The 17473-nt window shown below is 31.1% G+C and overlaps 1 protein-coding gene across 1 annotated transcript; it reads left to right on the top strand.

Annotated features, from left to right (window-relative positions):
• Nucleotides 1–73: 73 nt before the first annotated feature.
• Nucleotides 74–17137, top strand: LOC115886752 (kinesin-like protein Klp68D). Its single transcript, XM_030906032.1, has 13 exons — nt 74–341; nt 440–633; nt 3317–3441; nt 4837–4966; nt 6179–6380; nt 6439–6595; nt 7916–8225; nt 10124–10343; nt 10676; nt 11650–11872; nt 13147–13366; nt 15487–15737; nt 16789–17137. The coding sequence occupies exons 1-13, from the start codon at nt 306–308 to the stop codon at nt 16844–16846; spliced, it is 2127 nt and encodes a 708-aa protein (XP_030761892.1). The 5' UTR covers nt 74–305; the 3' UTR covers nt 16847–17137.
• The last annotated feature ends 336 nt before the right edge of the window (nt 17138–17473 follow it).

Raw genomic sequence — 17473 nt, 5'->3', positions numbered from 1 at the left:
TAAAAGTAGCGAAAATCCCTAGAATATTTTTAGAATTTAGGATTTCGATCAATCAAATTGTCGCGGATTTATATTACAGGAGCCTGCAGGTGCAAAATTTGACTTTCAATTTTGACACGAGATGCTGGACGTTAAACAAAAAAGGGAAAACAAGAACAACAAATGGCACGGTGATTTAAATACAAAAGGCGCACTCCAGAAAATCAATAGCGGCAATAAACATTTTATCAATGATAGCAGAGGAAATAAGTGTTTAATATATTTTTAATAGTGTTATATAACCTTTTTTTACACCAGAAATAAAAATGACCTCAGAAGCTAGCGAATCTAATTCTACAGATGTGAGTACAAACATTAAAAATATCCATTTAGTTAAAAAAAAATCTTGTTAGTGTAATTTTTGCGATTAATACAAACATTAAAATTTCAATTCTTTCAGAAATTATCGAGTAACGAATCCGTACAAGTTATTGTGAGATGCAGACCTTTAAGTCTTCAGGAATTGCAGCAGCAGTGTACAAGTGTCGTAAAAATATACTCAAACAGGGGTGTTATCGAGGTAGAAAATCCAAAAGCCAGAAGCGAAAATGAAAGGAGTAAAATGTTTACGTACGATGCCGTGTATGACGAAAAGTAAGTCAATAAATTCATAGAATTTATATTTTTCATACAGCTCTACATCATTTTAATGGGAAACCCAAATTTTATTTTTTTGGCAGCTTAATTTGAATATGTAAATCATTTCTTTTCTTTAATTTAAAATACATATGTCCCCCAATATATCAGTAATTTATTTATCAATATATATAACAATAACAGATGAGATTACTACAAATACAATAGATTTTATGATAATTCCTTTTATTTATCTCATATCTGTCTTGATAAGGCTAAACTATAAGCTACTTAAAAAAATATTTATTTTATTTAATCATCTCTTAATCAAGCGGAATCCTTGAAAATAAACATTAAGGTGACATGTTTAAATAAACAATACAAGGCGCGCTGTGTTTCCTCTGGTTTCCTGTTAATTTTGGTTAGCAGTATTTATTTGGTATAAATTGACGGAATTAAGCCTATTTAATTCTAAAAGATTATGCATTAATTAGGACTATATACAGGGTGTAGACGAATAATAAATGGGTAAGCAAGGATGGGTTTTGTCTTATTTTTCGATTCGACGTTTTCTTACATTTTTTAGGATCTAAGATATTATTGAATGTGTTTTATTAAAGTTATTTCTAGAATAGATGCAGTTTTTCTTAAATTTTAAAATCAACTTGTCCAGAATTGTTTTAATTTGGCATGTGTATTCAGCATATACGCAGAGATTTTTAAAAAAACCTATTTACGGTTTAGCTGGGGCAAAATTTGCATGGATTTCCTTTGTTTCAAACGACGGACGATGCACCACCCGCTATACAGGGTGAGTTTCCTACGATGTTCTCTATGGGTATCTCGGAAACTACTAGAGATAGAGAGTCGGTTAAATGAGAAAAGAAGTGCATTTGTGGGGTCATAAACATGCGCTTTTCAGATTTTTGAAAAAGTTCATGATTTACTAGATACTTCGAAAAAAACAAATTTCGCTTATTTCAAAAATTGTCCCTAATTCTATTATAATCTATTTTAGACAAAAAGTTTTCAGATAAAAGTTGTAGATAATCACATTCTTAATGAGATTGTGTCCTGCGTTTTTTTCTAAAGCCTGGCGTTTTTGACATATGACACAAACATATTTTTTTTAAATGGAAACCATATTTAGCCATGACTTCATAAAAAGCGCCATTTTTTAAGCTTTTCAGCGATATAAGCTATAATATGTTTCTTTCGAAAAATTACTGAGTTATAGCCAATTCTTATAATTTTTAAACAATTTCACTTAGTTAGCCATGGGAACAAGTTCAATCGTCGTTGCTTCAGTAATGTGAAACTGTCACATCCAAACTTTGTAAATTAAAATAAACAATTCTTGTAAATATGAATTTTTCAGATAAAGAAAAGCGTGTAGGATTATTGGTTCAACTTTTCTTGGCCATACATTTTCGACAATATGTTGACCGGTGAACGTTACTTTCGTTTTTTAAAATTTAGATACTCGCGCATCAATAGAATGGTTCCAACATGATTTTCATTATGACACTCCCCCTTATAATGAAAGAAATGTTAAAAATTATATATATCATAATTATGCAAACTCAGGGATAGGAGGAGGTGGACCAATTGCATGGACCTCCTCGATCACGACCTGACCTATCCATTTTAGATTTTTTTAACAAGGTTTACAAAAGAACTTATGAATTAAGAGAGGCACTTGAAGAGGCGGTAAGGGAGAAGTTTATTAAAGTCGACCGGCCGTTCTGTGGGAAAAGCTTGTAATTCAGTTTTAAAAAGATGCATTTTATGTACTCAAAACTCAAAACAATGGCGGTTTTTTTAACATTTGCTAAAATAACTTAAAGTGTATGTAGTGATATTAGTTTTTTAAGTTTTAGTTTGTGTAATGTAAATTGTAATGAGCCGTTTAATAAAATATTCTGTCTTTTTATAAGTTATACATCATAACAGGATAAGAACACCATGCCAACTAAGTGAAATTTGTCAAGAAAGATAAGAATTGGTTATAACTCGAAAAAAACATATGTAATTTTTCGAAAAAAAACATATTATAGCTTATATCGATAAAAAGCTTAAAAAAATGCCCCTTTTTATGAAGTCATGGCCAACTATGGTTTCCATTTAAAAAAAAATGTTTGTATCATATGTCAAAAATGACAGGCTTTAGAAAAAATCGGAGAACACAAACTTATTAGGGATGTAATTATATCTACAACTACAACTTTTACCTGAAAACTTTTTGTCTAAAATAGATTATAAGGGAATTAGGGACAAATTTAAAAAAAACCCAAAATTTGTTTTTTTCGAAATATCTAGTAAGCCATGAACTTTTTCAAAAATCTATAAGTCGCATATTTATGACTCCACAAAACTGCAATTCTTTCCTCATTTAACCGATGACTCTCTATCTCCAATAGTTTCCGAGATACTCATAGAGAACATCGTAGAAAACTCACCCTGTATATTACGTTATCTAAATTATAAAAAAATCGATATTTTTTAAAATAAAACTGTATTTTCTGTCGTTTTTTTGATGTCTTCTGTCCAAATCTTCCCTTATACAATGTGTGTGGAATGGCTATAATATTCTAACTAGACATGGCGACAAAAACATTCTTTTGATTTAACCAGAAGTAATTAATACTTTTGTCACTTATATTGAGACAAAAAAAGAATATAAAAAACATGTCTATTATAGATCCACACAGCAGGCCTTATACGACGAGACTATTCGACCACTGGTCGCTTCTGTGCTGGAGGGGTACAATTGTTGTGTGTTCGCCTATGGTCAGACGGGCACTGGCAAAACATACACGATGGAAGGTAAATTAATAGAAAAAGCATTAACTAGAAAACCTATTTATTAGTCATGATTACAAAAATACCTCGCAATTTAATGCATCGCTTCACAAGAAGGTTTTTTCAATTTTGTTCTATTGCATATTCGGACAAAATTCGTGTTTAAACATTTTTAAAAAGAGAAATTTATATAAATTCTAATTTTGATTGTTATTTAATCAATTCAGGAACGGAATTTGTCCATTTTTAAACTAATTTAAAGATTTTTATATAGAGATAATACCATATGAGCGAAAAAAAAACGGCGTCAAAGACTGCTAGAGAATAACAATCGATGATGATCTGTGTCCGGAAATGTATAGTATCACAGAATATACAGGGTCCGGTCATAGTGCGTCGGGCAGCTGTAGCTCCTAGAATAACAAAACTTGGTGATTTTGTTTAAATGCAGACTTAAAGTATGTACTAGAATGTATTTTGGCAAAATATTTTAACTTCTATTGGTGGCTCAAAAAAGTGTGAGGGGATCGGGATGATTTTTTTTAAATGGAACACCCTGTATATTATTGCATTTTTGGCTTCATTTCAGATCACTTTACATAATCGTAAGATGAGTAAATATATTTCGATAGTTTCAGAGATATTAATAAATAAATAAAAAATATATTTTTTTCAGCCTGTCTTAAAAAACTTATACAAAACTGTACTATATCAGGCATTTATCTTTGATGGTCTGTACTTACTTTGCTATAAATATGGTAATCGTAAACCATACAGGATGTTCAAAATTCTACGCCAAACTTTCTAAAATATAAAATAATTTTTCTTTGTTTTTTAATGGAATACCCTTATATTATTTTTTCAATAGATGGGAGAATTAAAAAAATAACATTTTTTAAAAAATGTCTATACCCAATCAATACCTATGTGGCTATATTAACATTTTTTGTGTTGTTTAGGTTTGCACTTAAACAAAATTCTCAAATTTTTATTCTAGGAGCTACAGATGGCTAACACACTATTGTCGAACCCTGTATAGCGTAGCTATATATTCTGTGGTAGTATCTATTAAAGATACAGGATGTGAAAACTTAAAAAAGTAGTTTTTTTAAGTAGCACTGAATATCAATGACATAAATTGTAGTTTGTTATCAAGCATTTTATTACCTGAATTATTTTTTTAAATTTTGTGTAGCATCTTTAGTTTCATAAAGAAGTAGGACAGTGATGTGAAAACCACATCTTTGTATTTTTACTCATAAACGAGAAACCCCATAAAACACAGGAAAATGGGACACCCTGTACTCTCTAACTTACTGTAACACACAAAAATCGGCACCGAAAACCAGATTTTGCTGACTCTGTATATTTCAACTGAACCTATTATATTGAACTTTATTCTCTAAAATATTATTACAGGGTGTGATGGAGAGGATATTGGTATAATTCCAAGAGCATTTGATCAGATATGGTCTCACATAGCCAGAAAAACAGGCGTTGAATTTTTGGTGAGCGTCAGATATATGGAAATTTACATGGAGGAAATAAGGTATTGAACGCAAAAAATATTGTTTAAGTGTGTTGATGAATATGCAACCAATCATACAAGTCCTAAGAACTCTATTTAATTTTCGACTTCATGTTGACTATAGGCTTGGTGCATTTCAGTTGATTTCAACAAATACCGACTGCAGCACTTCAACGGCAAAAATCAGAAATTAATAGTACCTATTTCACGCCGTCGCCGCCGTCATGTTGATCGCATTAAAATATTATTGAAATCGTGGTTTTGCCATAATATTTAAGTATTTTAGTTTTTTGCTAGTGCAGTTATTGAGATTATAAACATTCAGGTACGAGGTTTGTGTGATGTAACGCTGTTTCAGGTAGTAAAAAATAAGTGAAAAATAATTCGAACTAGGGGTCGTGTTGTGTTGTGACAATTTCAGATGTTAATAAAACTGCCGAAAACATGTTAACGCGTAAAGAAGAGCGTAATTAAGGCGTTGTTGGGTGCAATAACATTCAATAACTCATCTTTCCCGGATATTCAATTCTACTGAAACAACATTTTACAGCTTCATAGTTTCTCAAACCGATTTGACCAATAGTACAAATGGATTCAGGCAGTTTCGACGAAACAAGTGAGTAAACAAAGTGCTCGTTACATAATCAAAAAGTTAAATAGACATATACTATGAGAGGATAAAATATAATTTGCAATATTAATGGTATACTTTTTTTAATCAACTATAGTGATTAAATGTTTTATGAACATCTTCTAAAATTATAATTATGTACCACCTTTAAAAAATTTCGTTATAACCGAAATACCCCCAATTACCTATGCCCCACTAGCAAAACCGGTGATTAAAACTATGCTCGCTACCGTAGTTGAACTCATCTAAAAAGTTTTTTTTAACTGGAATAATAAATTATAATAAAGTTAGACCATCTAAAGATATCAAAATATTTACTTCTTATTTTTATTTTTAAAATTTTCACATATATACTTCCTAACACTTTTAGAATAATTATATAATACATTTTTCATATACTCGCTATTTAAACCCATGTATTTGTATATACTAGTTGTTAACGATATTCTCCGATGGTGGCAGCACTGGCGGAGAATGCACTAAGCCTATACTTAAGGTTGAAAGCACAGTTGAAAGTAAACGTTCAAATCGATAGGACTCTGTGTAATGTTGGTTGCATAAATTGTTACATTATTAACTGGGTCTTTTATTTTATTTTTCAGAGATTTGTTAAAAATAAAGAGCACCAAAGTACACGAATTAAGAGAGATGCCCGGCGAAGGAGTGGTGGTTACTAATTTGCACTCTCACAACTGTCAAAGCGCGAAAGACATGTTGAAAGCGATGAAAACGGGGAACTTTAATCGAACTACTGGAGCGACGAATATGAACGAGCACAGTTCGAGATCGCACGCTATTTTTCAGGTTTAAAATCCAAAAAAATTGATTGAATAACGAAATTTTCTAAAATTTGTCATCCTAGATAATAATTGAGATGGTGGAAGGTCACTCAAAGTCTATGAAAGTTGGCAAATTGAACTTGGTGGACTTGGCAGGCAGCGAGAGGCAATCCAAGACTGGGGCGACAGGAGATAGACTTAAAGAAGCTACCAAAATTAACAAGGCCTTGTCCTCGTTAGGTAATAATGATAAAAACAAACATTCCTTATTTGCTTTCGGCTCATTTTATTGATAGAAAATCGTAAAGCGTAACAGGTGTAAATCCGCGGTTATTTGTATTGGAGATAATTGGTAGTTATGTAATGTCGTGATTGCGCTTATTTAAAAATAGCATTTCTTATATAAATATAAGCTGACGTGTCATACAATAATAATAGTTAATATTTGCGAATATTAGCTTAAGTTATTTTTACACTTAAACAATAAAATTTTAAAAAAATATTTACCAGGCAAATATTTTTAACATTTTTTTAAACGAACATGTCCAAGCCTATTCAAAACATTATGTACCTATTTTTAGGTAATGTCCCCTCGATTTGAGGACATAAAAGTACCTAATTTTAGTTAATGTTAACAATTGCCTAAATCTTGTAATTCTATTACCTAATTAAAAAAAAGTAAGTAACATTACCAAATTTAGGAAGTATTTGAGACATTACTACTATTTTAGGCAATCCTAATAAATAAGTTGGTAATATTACCTAATTAATGACATTGTCTAAATTAGGTAATGTTTGAGGTATTACCTATTTTTAGGCAGACGTTTATGTATTATTTTATTTTAGGTGATGTTGGCTAATGAAGGCTAATGTTAGCATCATTAAGCAATTATTACAGTTAAATAGTCAAGTTATAAAATTTAGGGTATATGGATTTTTCTACTTATTAATTTTTCAGCCTAATACCATAATAATTATTTTAACTATAACAGATATAGATAGAAAATAACATATAACTAACTTAATGATTTCTGAGTTTTGGATATTCCATCTTGAAAAGGATTTGATAATTTAATAAATTTTTCAAACAGTTAAAACACTTCTCATGCTTTTTATATGGGGTATGGGTAAATATCTGAATTTTTCAGTATCATTAGATACTGGTTTCCAATACACGCTCAAGATTACTACATCTTGAGTAATGTTTCGATTGGTTAAATGTTACCTAATTTTGGGTAATATCTAATAAAACAACACTTTATTGGTATTAGCTTAATAAACCTTATCTAATATTAGGTTTTGTTTTGGCTATGCGATTCAATAGAATACTACCCGGTGTAGGTAATATTCTAATGAAATAGTATATAAATTAAATTTTGGCCTAATTTTAGGCAATATTATAATGATTACATAATTATATGTAATGTTTAGTGACATTACTTAAGTTAGGTAATGTTTTTGCTGGGTGATTCAATAACAAACTACCTGATGTAGGTAATATTCTAACTAGAAACATTACATAATTTTAGGTAATGTTTTATTGTCATTACTTAATTTTAGGTAATGTTATCTACGCCCTGGCCGAAAACTCCGCCCACATTCCCTATCGCGACTCCAAACTCACCAGGTTGTTGCAAGACTCCTTGGGCGGTAACAGCAAAACGATCATGATAGCTAATGTGGGCCCGGCCAGTATGAACTACGACGAGACTATCGTTACTCTGAGGTACGCCTACCGCGCCAAGAGTATCAAGAACAAACCGATCAAGAACGAGGATATTAAAGACGGAAAATTGCTTCTGATGCAACAAGAAATCGAAAGATTGAGGGCTCTGATCAGTGAAAAGAGTAACGGGGTCGATATGAACGGGTAGGTTTTTTTCGTAGTAGGAATGTGCATTTATATCGATGTATTTAAATATCGATATACACTGGCCGACACCCATCTCTATTAGGGATGTGCCAAAATGTCGATATAAAAGATATCGATAAATTTAAAAGTTTATCTCTTTGAATAAGAAGACTAAGGAAGGAGCATATCAAAAAGCTTAGGTCCACCGCGATGGGCCTCAAATATGGTCGACTTAAATTCCGGTTTATCAATGCCGTTCTAATTTTATTTAAAAAATGTAAAACTATGATGTAGGGTAGACGTGGGGTAGACTCAATAATATGTTGTTTTATTTGACGTTGTGAATAAATGTTGGTAGTTATTAAAATTGTTACAAAAATATATAATTCTTATAAAAATAGATAAGTTATAATAATTATTTATTAACACAAACATCCGATACGCTACTGAAGCAGGTAAATCTGGTAAATCAAATTGACGTATCTAAATTCTTTGACATCTAATCTTTGACAAGTAGTAAATAAAAGCAAAAATGCAAGAAAAAATATATAATTAGTTAATTTAAGTGAATTTCATAAATGATTGGTTTACTACTCGTATGTATATTATATAGTCATTCACTCAATTTTTGCCGAGATCTACCGCACGCTACACAACCAACTATTTTAGAGTCTTTTTCGATAAATCACGATAGTGTTACTGTTAATTTAAGTTCTGCCACAATTTCCATCTAGATTTACTACCTTTATACAACTATCAGTAGTAGAATAAATAATAAATAACATAAAATAAGCTCCGTAAAGACTGACAAATCCATAAAATTTCAAATCACATTCAAATGTGTCAAATGAATCGTCAAACAGAACTGTCAAGGATCCCCACCCTAGAGTGCTTTTTCCGCCCACCATGCATGAATACAATATTACATAGCAATATGCTCCTTCCTTAGTCTTCTTATTCACAGGTTTATCTATATTTCAACCCATACCTATTAGGTAAGTGTCAAAATATCGATGTAACAGATACCTGATGTTACAGATACAAAAATAGGCATCTTAAAATTTTCATATATTTTAAAGTTCGATTTATTTTGTTCTGGGTGGGCCAATTTTGATAATTGTTTAAGCAGTTTGTAGGGAAATTATTTGACTTTTTAGTAAAAAAAGTTAATGTCCACATCTGTATATTATACGAGGAAAAACAAAATGTTAATATTTTAGCGAACGTTTGAAACTCCTAATGGAATAGTTTAACAAAGTAAGGACTTTAAAAACCACTTTATCATTACGGTGCATCTTTTTTCGATAGTTTGTTTTTTGATTCATCTCAATGGCTCTATTTTTATTGGAGATATTCGCTTTTGAAGAAGACTGTAAGGATTTACAGCAATTTTGGGCATTGAAAGCATGTCTTTGCTGTCCTCATCAACACACCTATAAAATAAGAGTTTATTGTTTTTCTAATGATACTGTCACGAAGAAGTCATATTATTATTATTTGTTGGCAGTTACTCTAGGAGAGATAGATTAACTCCAGAAGTTGATCTTTACCATGTTCAAATAAAGCAAAAATATCCAATAAAACTTCTGGACTTAAAACTGTCTGCTAGAGTATCTATCAACAAAGAAGAATAATATGACCTTTCAATGACTTTACAAAAACAATACAACAATATACACAATTTCATAGGTGTGTTGATAAAGATCCAAACAAAGGCACACTTCTAACGCTAAAGTCTTCTTCAAACGCGAATATCATCAACAAAAAAAGCTATTGACAATTCTAATAAGGATGAGCTGAAATATCGACGTGTCTTTAAAACTATCGACAATTTTTTATATCGATATTTTGAGACATGCCTAATAGAGATGCCTTAATTACTCGATTCTTCGTTGTTTTTTATTCTTACTGAGCAGCTTGAATGGACAAAACGCGGAAGAATCTGATAGTGACGAGAGCGATAATGTCGAAAAAGAAAAGCAGTTAGAGCTGGGCAAAATGGAAGTCGATGAGCTGGCTAAAAAACTTAAAACCCTGGAAAAGCAAATGGTTCATGGAGGAAAAGATATCGTGGACAGCGTGAACGAGAACGAACTGAAATTGGAACAACAAAAAGCCGAAATTGCTGACAGAAAAGTGAGCTTAATATATCATTAATACCTAGGAAAATGAATAAAAGTTGACATGCATTACCAACATAAAACTTTTTTTATCGGCCAATCTGTTTACTTGATGCGACAGCTGCTTGCTGTCTTTTTTAACCAGGATATAAAGATTATAAGGAAAAGGATTTTCAGTCAAATATCTTTTGACTTGAAAACCAGTCAAAAGATATTTGACTGGTTTTACGTGGTTACCTGTTCAGTTTTGGTTTAAAAATAGATGCAGTTTTTCTTAAATTACTTAAAATCGGCTTGTCGAAAATTGGTCAAATTTGGCATGTGTTACAGTATAAGCAGACCTTTAAGAGTCTATTACGCTCTACTGTTCGGATCGCTCTCAGGGGTCGGGTATAGCGGGTGTGTGGCCGAAGGAAATATATATTATCTATATTTCAGAAATCTGCCCAAGGCTTAGCCCGATCCTGTCGTGGTAAGCCACACCCAAACTTCCAACACACTTGCTTCGATAAATATAAAATAGCGGGCAGTTTGTTACAAAACCATATAAATAATTATATATCACTGTAATCACAAAACTTCAATCTATTTTCGTATTGTAACGGAATTTTAAATTATGCCTTTATTTTCGAGAACATTTAGTCAAAATATAAGGAATATTTTGTTGCTTTTGGACCATCAAAATCTTAAAAATAAAGAAGCTTTCTAAAAATGTGCTATAATACGGATATAGTATAATCCTTTATCTTTAATTTCCTTCTTCATTTGTGTAAAAATACCTAGCCAGTTTTACATAAAATGTTAAATGCCGAACGCTTATTTTGCTAGTTTTTCGGACTAGTGAAATGGACTCTTAAAAAACCTATATGTGTGACTCAGCTGTAAAATTAATAGGGAAGCCAATATTGGACAGTTCAAAATTACATCCGATTTCCTGTTTCCAACGACGATACACCACCCGGTATAACTGGTTTTTTATAATATTGATAAATATTTATGATACCTACAAAAAACGAATTTCTTAAAAATTTCACTCATCGCTAGTCGACATGCGTTTATAAAAGCATAAGAATCATTTTTAAAATGAGTGAAGCATCTAACTCAATAAATTCACATATGGATATTATAAAATCTGATATTCGTCATTTAAGAGAAGGATTGGATTTATTAAAACAACAATCTCGAATATCTAACCTTATCCTAGACCTAAAAATGCAAGAATTAAAATTGGAAAATTTAATTTTACGCCAAAAAATATGGCATTTTGTAATTATTACTTTTGAGCATCTAAATGCTTATAATTTAGTATTTTTTATTTGTAGAAAAAGAAATTGAGATGCAACAAAGGATCGAGCTTGAGGAAGAGACTTGCAGCGAACTGAAACAAGTTTTCGCTAGTTTACAGCAACAAGTTGACTTTAAGAGAGATAAGTTGAAGAGAATTAATAATAAATTGCAATCAATCAGACAGGAAATTAAAGATAATCACGAGGTGTATCTTAAGGATAGACAGGAAATTGAGAATGCCAACGACGAAGCCACAGTGTAAGTAAGAAAGGTTTACACAATTTTGCTAACAAGAGAGAAAAAAGTCAGTGGCGCACATTTTTTTTTAGAAAAGAATTCTCGTGATAACCCATATGCACGTCCTTAGTGAGTCTGTCTACACATGTTTAGCATTAAAATGTCGCACTTATAGTAAATTTTACCCTCAAAATTTCATTCGAATCGCTAAAAGCATTTGGAAGAAAACTATAATAAATTGAAAAAAAAAACAAGACTTTAACCCCCTGTAGCTACACTCACTACAAAGCATAATCGGACCTATTGTAATCGCAAAACATTTTCCGATGCACGTCATCAATCATATCGACATTGACACTAAAGTCTATAAACCTGACTAAATAAAATTTTGGCAAAAATGTTTAAATTTGTTGTATAATTTGAGATACCGAGCCGCTCTTTCTTTTACTTTATAGAGCAAATGATTGTAACAGATATTTAATTTAGATTAAAGCTGCAACTGCCCTTAAACCAAATTTTATTATCGCTATGTTGGTCACATTGCGCCGTGTTCAGCACTAAATTTTCGAGTTTTTGTATTGCATTTCTTGAAATTGTGTGTTGAAAATATGCTGAAGCATTTAAACAGTCGAAGCAAGGGGCTTGTAGCTTCCCTGTTTTTTTAAAACTATTTTAACGAGAATGTGACAATAAAGGTTCTTTATTACCCTTGACTGCAGCCAGAAAAGTAAGTTTGATTGATAAGCACATTATACCACTTTCAAAGTTAGTTTTTATTAAATCCTGTGATTTTTAGTTTGTGCATTAATAGCACCCCCATACTTGTTATTACCACTTATGGCGTTGTAAGATGAAGATCAATAAATAAATAACCCATAATAACGTTTATAATAATCTTCCTAATGGACTAGTTTTTGCCAATATGTAATAAGTAAAATAAGCTATAAAACAAATAAATCAATCACTAAAATATTAGTTATTAAATTAAAAATAAATCGTAAAACTCCTCATAAATCCATCACAATCTGACAGCGCTGTCGCCATCGCTTGTCACTAAAAGTTGATCGCGTGCATCGGAAATTGTTTTGCGCTTACCATATGACCCCGCGAGAGATGAATAATAAATAACTATTTTTTTTTGTTAGAATTACATAAATCTAAGTTAAAGTTAAAACCGACAAGAACAATTAATTATTAATATGATAATTTTAAAAATAAAAATGCTTTTAATATTTTTTTGCAAAAAATAATTATAGGCCTGTTATTGGGGTATAAAAAATAATTTTGTTTGTTAGAAATCTGAGACAGGCTTTTCTGATCATCGACAATTTCGTACCCTCTGAAGAAAGGAGCAGGATTATTAGTTTGGCTCAGTTTGATGAAAATTTGGACAATTGGATCATTAAGAAAGAAATCGAGAAGATATTACCTTCAGAGAGACCGAGGGCACACAATTACAGACGTCCTATATCAGACTATGCCATACAACAGGGCCAACTCAATCCAAAATATAGAGTAAGTACTAACATACGATTGAAAAAAAGAACGGCGTCGGTGATAATTTTGGCGAGGCCAAGTTCGATTTTTTTAAATGTTGGGTAAAAATCATTTTTAAATGGTGTAGTTTAAAATTTGAGAAAAAATTATTTTTTTGGAAATAGATTTTTGTGTCTGGAAACGTTCTATCATTTTTTAACCTTTCTGTTAATTAGTGTAAAAATTCAAAACCACAGAACCCCTAAAAGAATATCTAACATAACCTCACTTCAGTAGAAAATTATATAAAATAATTATATTGACAACGTCGCAAATAGCATGCGAAGGCCGTCGATCTGAACTGTCAATCAAAAAGTCAATGGTTGCTAGCTCGGAATATTGTAAATACATATATTTTCTTAATTTTTACGCTTACAAAGAGGTTTTCTTGACTTTTTGTGCTTAAACTAGGTCAATCCACATCTATATAATGTAGTAAAGTGCTAATATTAATGCTAAGGGTGTTATTTAGCATAACACCCTTAAAGGAAAGGAGGCAGTTCAGTGATGTGTCGTTTGTATTTAGTATTATTCACCAATGTGTTCCTGTGCCGGACCTACTTGGAATGATTTATTATGTAGTACCTGATTGTAGACTAAGGAAAAGGCATGTAATTTTTAAGATCTCGTTGGTTAGTTCACCATTAAACAGGTGCCTAGAGGCGGTGAATCAGTTTGCCCTAGATCACATAGTTGTTAATATTATTGAGAGTTCTTCTTTTTTATTGTATATTTATTTTTGTATTTTTTAATTTGTATTTACTGTACTGTTGTCATGGGAATATTTTTCTGTTATAAGTGCAGTCTAAATAAATGATTTTGATTTGTTTTTTTGATTTTGAATATTCGATGTTTCTACCTAATCTGTATGGAAAATTTAACGTTTTTAGTGTCCGTAATATCGACTGTAACCGTGTTAATATTGAAGTTTTATATCATTTTTTAGTAAATGACGTCTAGAGATTGACCTCGCCAAAATTATTATCGATTGTCATTCCCCAGCCATCTTTGACGCGGTTTTTTTTTCGATCATACGGTATTCTGCTATATTCTGTGATATTTGTTTTATTGTATTATTTACTTATCTACGAGATATTTATATTACGAGATATTGTATTATTTTACTTATCTACGAGATTTTTTAAAGATTTTATTACGGTTTCTGGGGTACTTTTTGTAAGTTTTCATAGAGAATATAATTTAGGATATTTTTGACAGATTTGTAGAAGAAAATCATAATAGATTTGTCATATTGTGACATAATTTATGATTGTTATGTTTGTTTGACCGGGACTGGATCATTTTAAGATTAAGAAGAATATTAAAACTATTCAAAATGAACATTTTGCCTAATTTAAATGCCTTTAAAAAGTTTCAAATAAATTCATTTTTCTCTAGTGTTTCCTATGTTCTGGTCGGCAATGCAACACACGGTATACAGAGTGTTCTATAAACACAGGCTAATATTTAAGGTAGTGATTCTTGGACCTTTTCTAAGAAAAATACTTCATATGAATGTATGTCCTAAACATTAACTTCTGATATACCTCTGATGTTATTATAGATCAAAATACCTTTTTTGATGTACAAACAATTTTTTTTAATTTCAACCAGTGGCATCTGTACTGGTTTTACATTGAATAGTTGAAAAAAGAAATGGCACGCCACTGACTTCTCTTAAAATAAGCATTATTTTCAAAATCTTTATTCATTCCTGAACAATTTTCATCTCTTGATTTTTTCGGCTGGCGCATCTTGCTCAAAAAAAAGTAATCTTCAGGATCAAATTGCTAAAAATTTCGACGTGGTGACTGTTGTGTGGAAAGCTTTTCTGCGTCAGCTCGAAGGAAATTAAAGGATACAACATTTTTTTTGTACATCAATATAATAACAATAACTAACTAATAATAGAGTTACTGTGAAAAAACTTTTTTTTATAAAATTTTACCAACCAGTATCTCAAAAGTTAAGATGTTAGGACATACATAAGTTTTTTCTTAGAATAGGGCCAAGAATCAGTCTCTTAAATATTCGCATGTCATTAAGGTACACCCTGTATATTGTAGACCGTGCATATTTCATATACCCCGTATCTACAGGGTGAGAACGTCTTGGACCTAAAACTGGACATGCCCTTGAGAACGACGCAGGACTACGTCCCTCCCGCCATCTGCCCTCAGATTAAAGCTCTAGTCAATGACGTCATAAAGAAAGAGATGGACAACTGCCACGTCACTATCAAGATGGCGCCCCATTCGATGTCTCGAAGCGCGGGAGGCGTGTCCAAGTTGGAACAGGAGGGGAAGTACAAACAAGCTCTCAGAAGTTTGGTGGATGTTAATAGTCTCAAGTAAGTTTACAGAAAGAGACATTATTCTTTCATTTTCATTACGTACTTTTGCCATGATATTGGGAATGTCGAAAAATATCGATAAGAGTGTATCGATTTGTTTCACTACACAATTACCTGACTATAGAAAAATAAATAAAAGTTATCAATAACGTCATCAAACTAAATCAATAACGTCATCAAAAATATCGAAATGATTACTAAATTAAATTTCTAATAAATAAAAAATCATTTGAAACTTGGAGCGCACTTATTCACTTTTTTCATAATCTTTATATCCTGGTTAAGAAAGGACAGCACGCTGTAGCAGCAAGTATCAGAATTGTCTATAAAAAAGGATTTATTTTGGTAGTCATGGCAAATGTGGCCAGCTGTCATGAGATTTTTTGATGAGTATGAGATTTACAAATCTGATACTTGTCATTTTCGACGTTATTAATTCTTTCTAATCTGACATTTGCCAATTTTTATTCTGTGTTTTCTTTGATAAATTTGAAATTAAATCTGCGTTTTGTTTAGTTAAAACTGCGATTTTCATCGCAATAACATGACAAAATCACTAAATAGTCGGAATCAGCAACTTTTCTCATCTCTACTTGATCATTTTGAACAGAAAAATTATCATGGCAGGACCCTTTTGCCGTTAACATGCGTTAGAGAAATAAAAATTAATGTTGTTTAAAATAAAATCTTCAAAGCAGCCGACGTTTTCTGTCGCTTCTATATAGGCAAATATTCTGTTAGTCATACATTTAGGGATGTCCAAAATATCGATAATTTTTAAAATATCGATATTGTATCGATGCATAACTCGATAAATATGCTTTTTTTAAGTTGACATGATGATATTTCCGATCTTAAAGAAATAAGTGAAACATAGAGGAGCTGTAACATAAAAATGAATACAGGGGAACTGATTTTGACTACTTTTACAACTCTTGACGTTTTTAATAAATTAATTTAACATGACAAAATACTTTCATATCCCTCTAAGTTTACTTATTTCTCTGACGATTAAATTGAATAAAACTTGAAAAAAAATTGTTTTCAGGGCTTCAAATAAACCTGTACCGCCAAGGTCAGCAAAGTCAGCCTATCACTTGAAATAGTAGGCCTCTAGTTGACACTTTTAGTTATTTTTTTTGTGATATTTTTTATTGTTTTTTTATTGCTTTGTATTTATTGCTACGTTCTATACAGATTTATTTTTTATACACAATTTTATTTAAGTAGCGTTGTTAGAAAATAAAAGAAAAATTGTGATGATATTCGTCGAGCGCCAAACTTGATTTAATTATAAAAAGAAAAAAATGTTTTGTTAAAGCTTTTATGAGTACATACTCAAATTTCAGTTATTTTACGTTAAACTGTTTAAAAATGCATTTTTGAACTGCATTTTAGTGCAGAAGAATATTTTTTTTCTGTTCAATCTGCATTTATGCTTGAAAATTTCAGTTTTTTATGCACAAATAAATATTACATTAAGAATCTTAGTCGAATCTTATATTTTCCAAGCTAATAATAGAATAATTCTTAATACAAGTCTTGGAAAATCAATATTTGAAAATTTAGAACTATTACAGGGTGGCATAGTGTTGAGGAAAAGAAATATCTGATATGGAAAATTTTAGGCCACCCTGTATAAAACATAAAAACAAGATTACCATTTTGTTGTCATTTTGAAACGTTCTAGTCTTTTCTTACGTATTATGGAAATGTTCCTGTGATTTAAAATA

This window comes from Sitophilus oryzae, unplaced genomic scaffold (assembly GCF_002938485.1).
Source record: "Sitophilus oryzae breed Bouriz unplaced genomic scaffold, Soryzae_2.0 scaffold_496_pilon_pilon, whole genome shotgun sequence".
In the NCBI taxonomy this organism is placed as follows: Eukaryota; Metazoa; Arthropoda; class Insecta; order Coleoptera; family Curculionidae; genus Sitophilus; species Sitophilus oryzae.
This window is presented reverse-complemented; position numbering and strand designations above follow the sequence as displayed.

Excerpts from the sequence above, each read along its gene's own strand:
- LOC115886752 (XM_030906032.1), top strand. The coding sequence starts at position 306 with ATGACCTCAGAAGCTAGCGAATCTAATTCTACAGAT. Across the intron at positions 6,596-7,915 it reads CAAGGCCTTGTCCTCGTTAG|GTAATGTTATCTACGCCCTG; the intron begins GTAATAATGATA and ends ACTTAATTTTAG. Across the intron at positions 13,367-15,486 it reads AACTCAATCCAAAATATAGA|GGTGAGAACGTCTTGGACCT; the intron begins GTAAGTACTAAC and ends CCGTATCTACAG.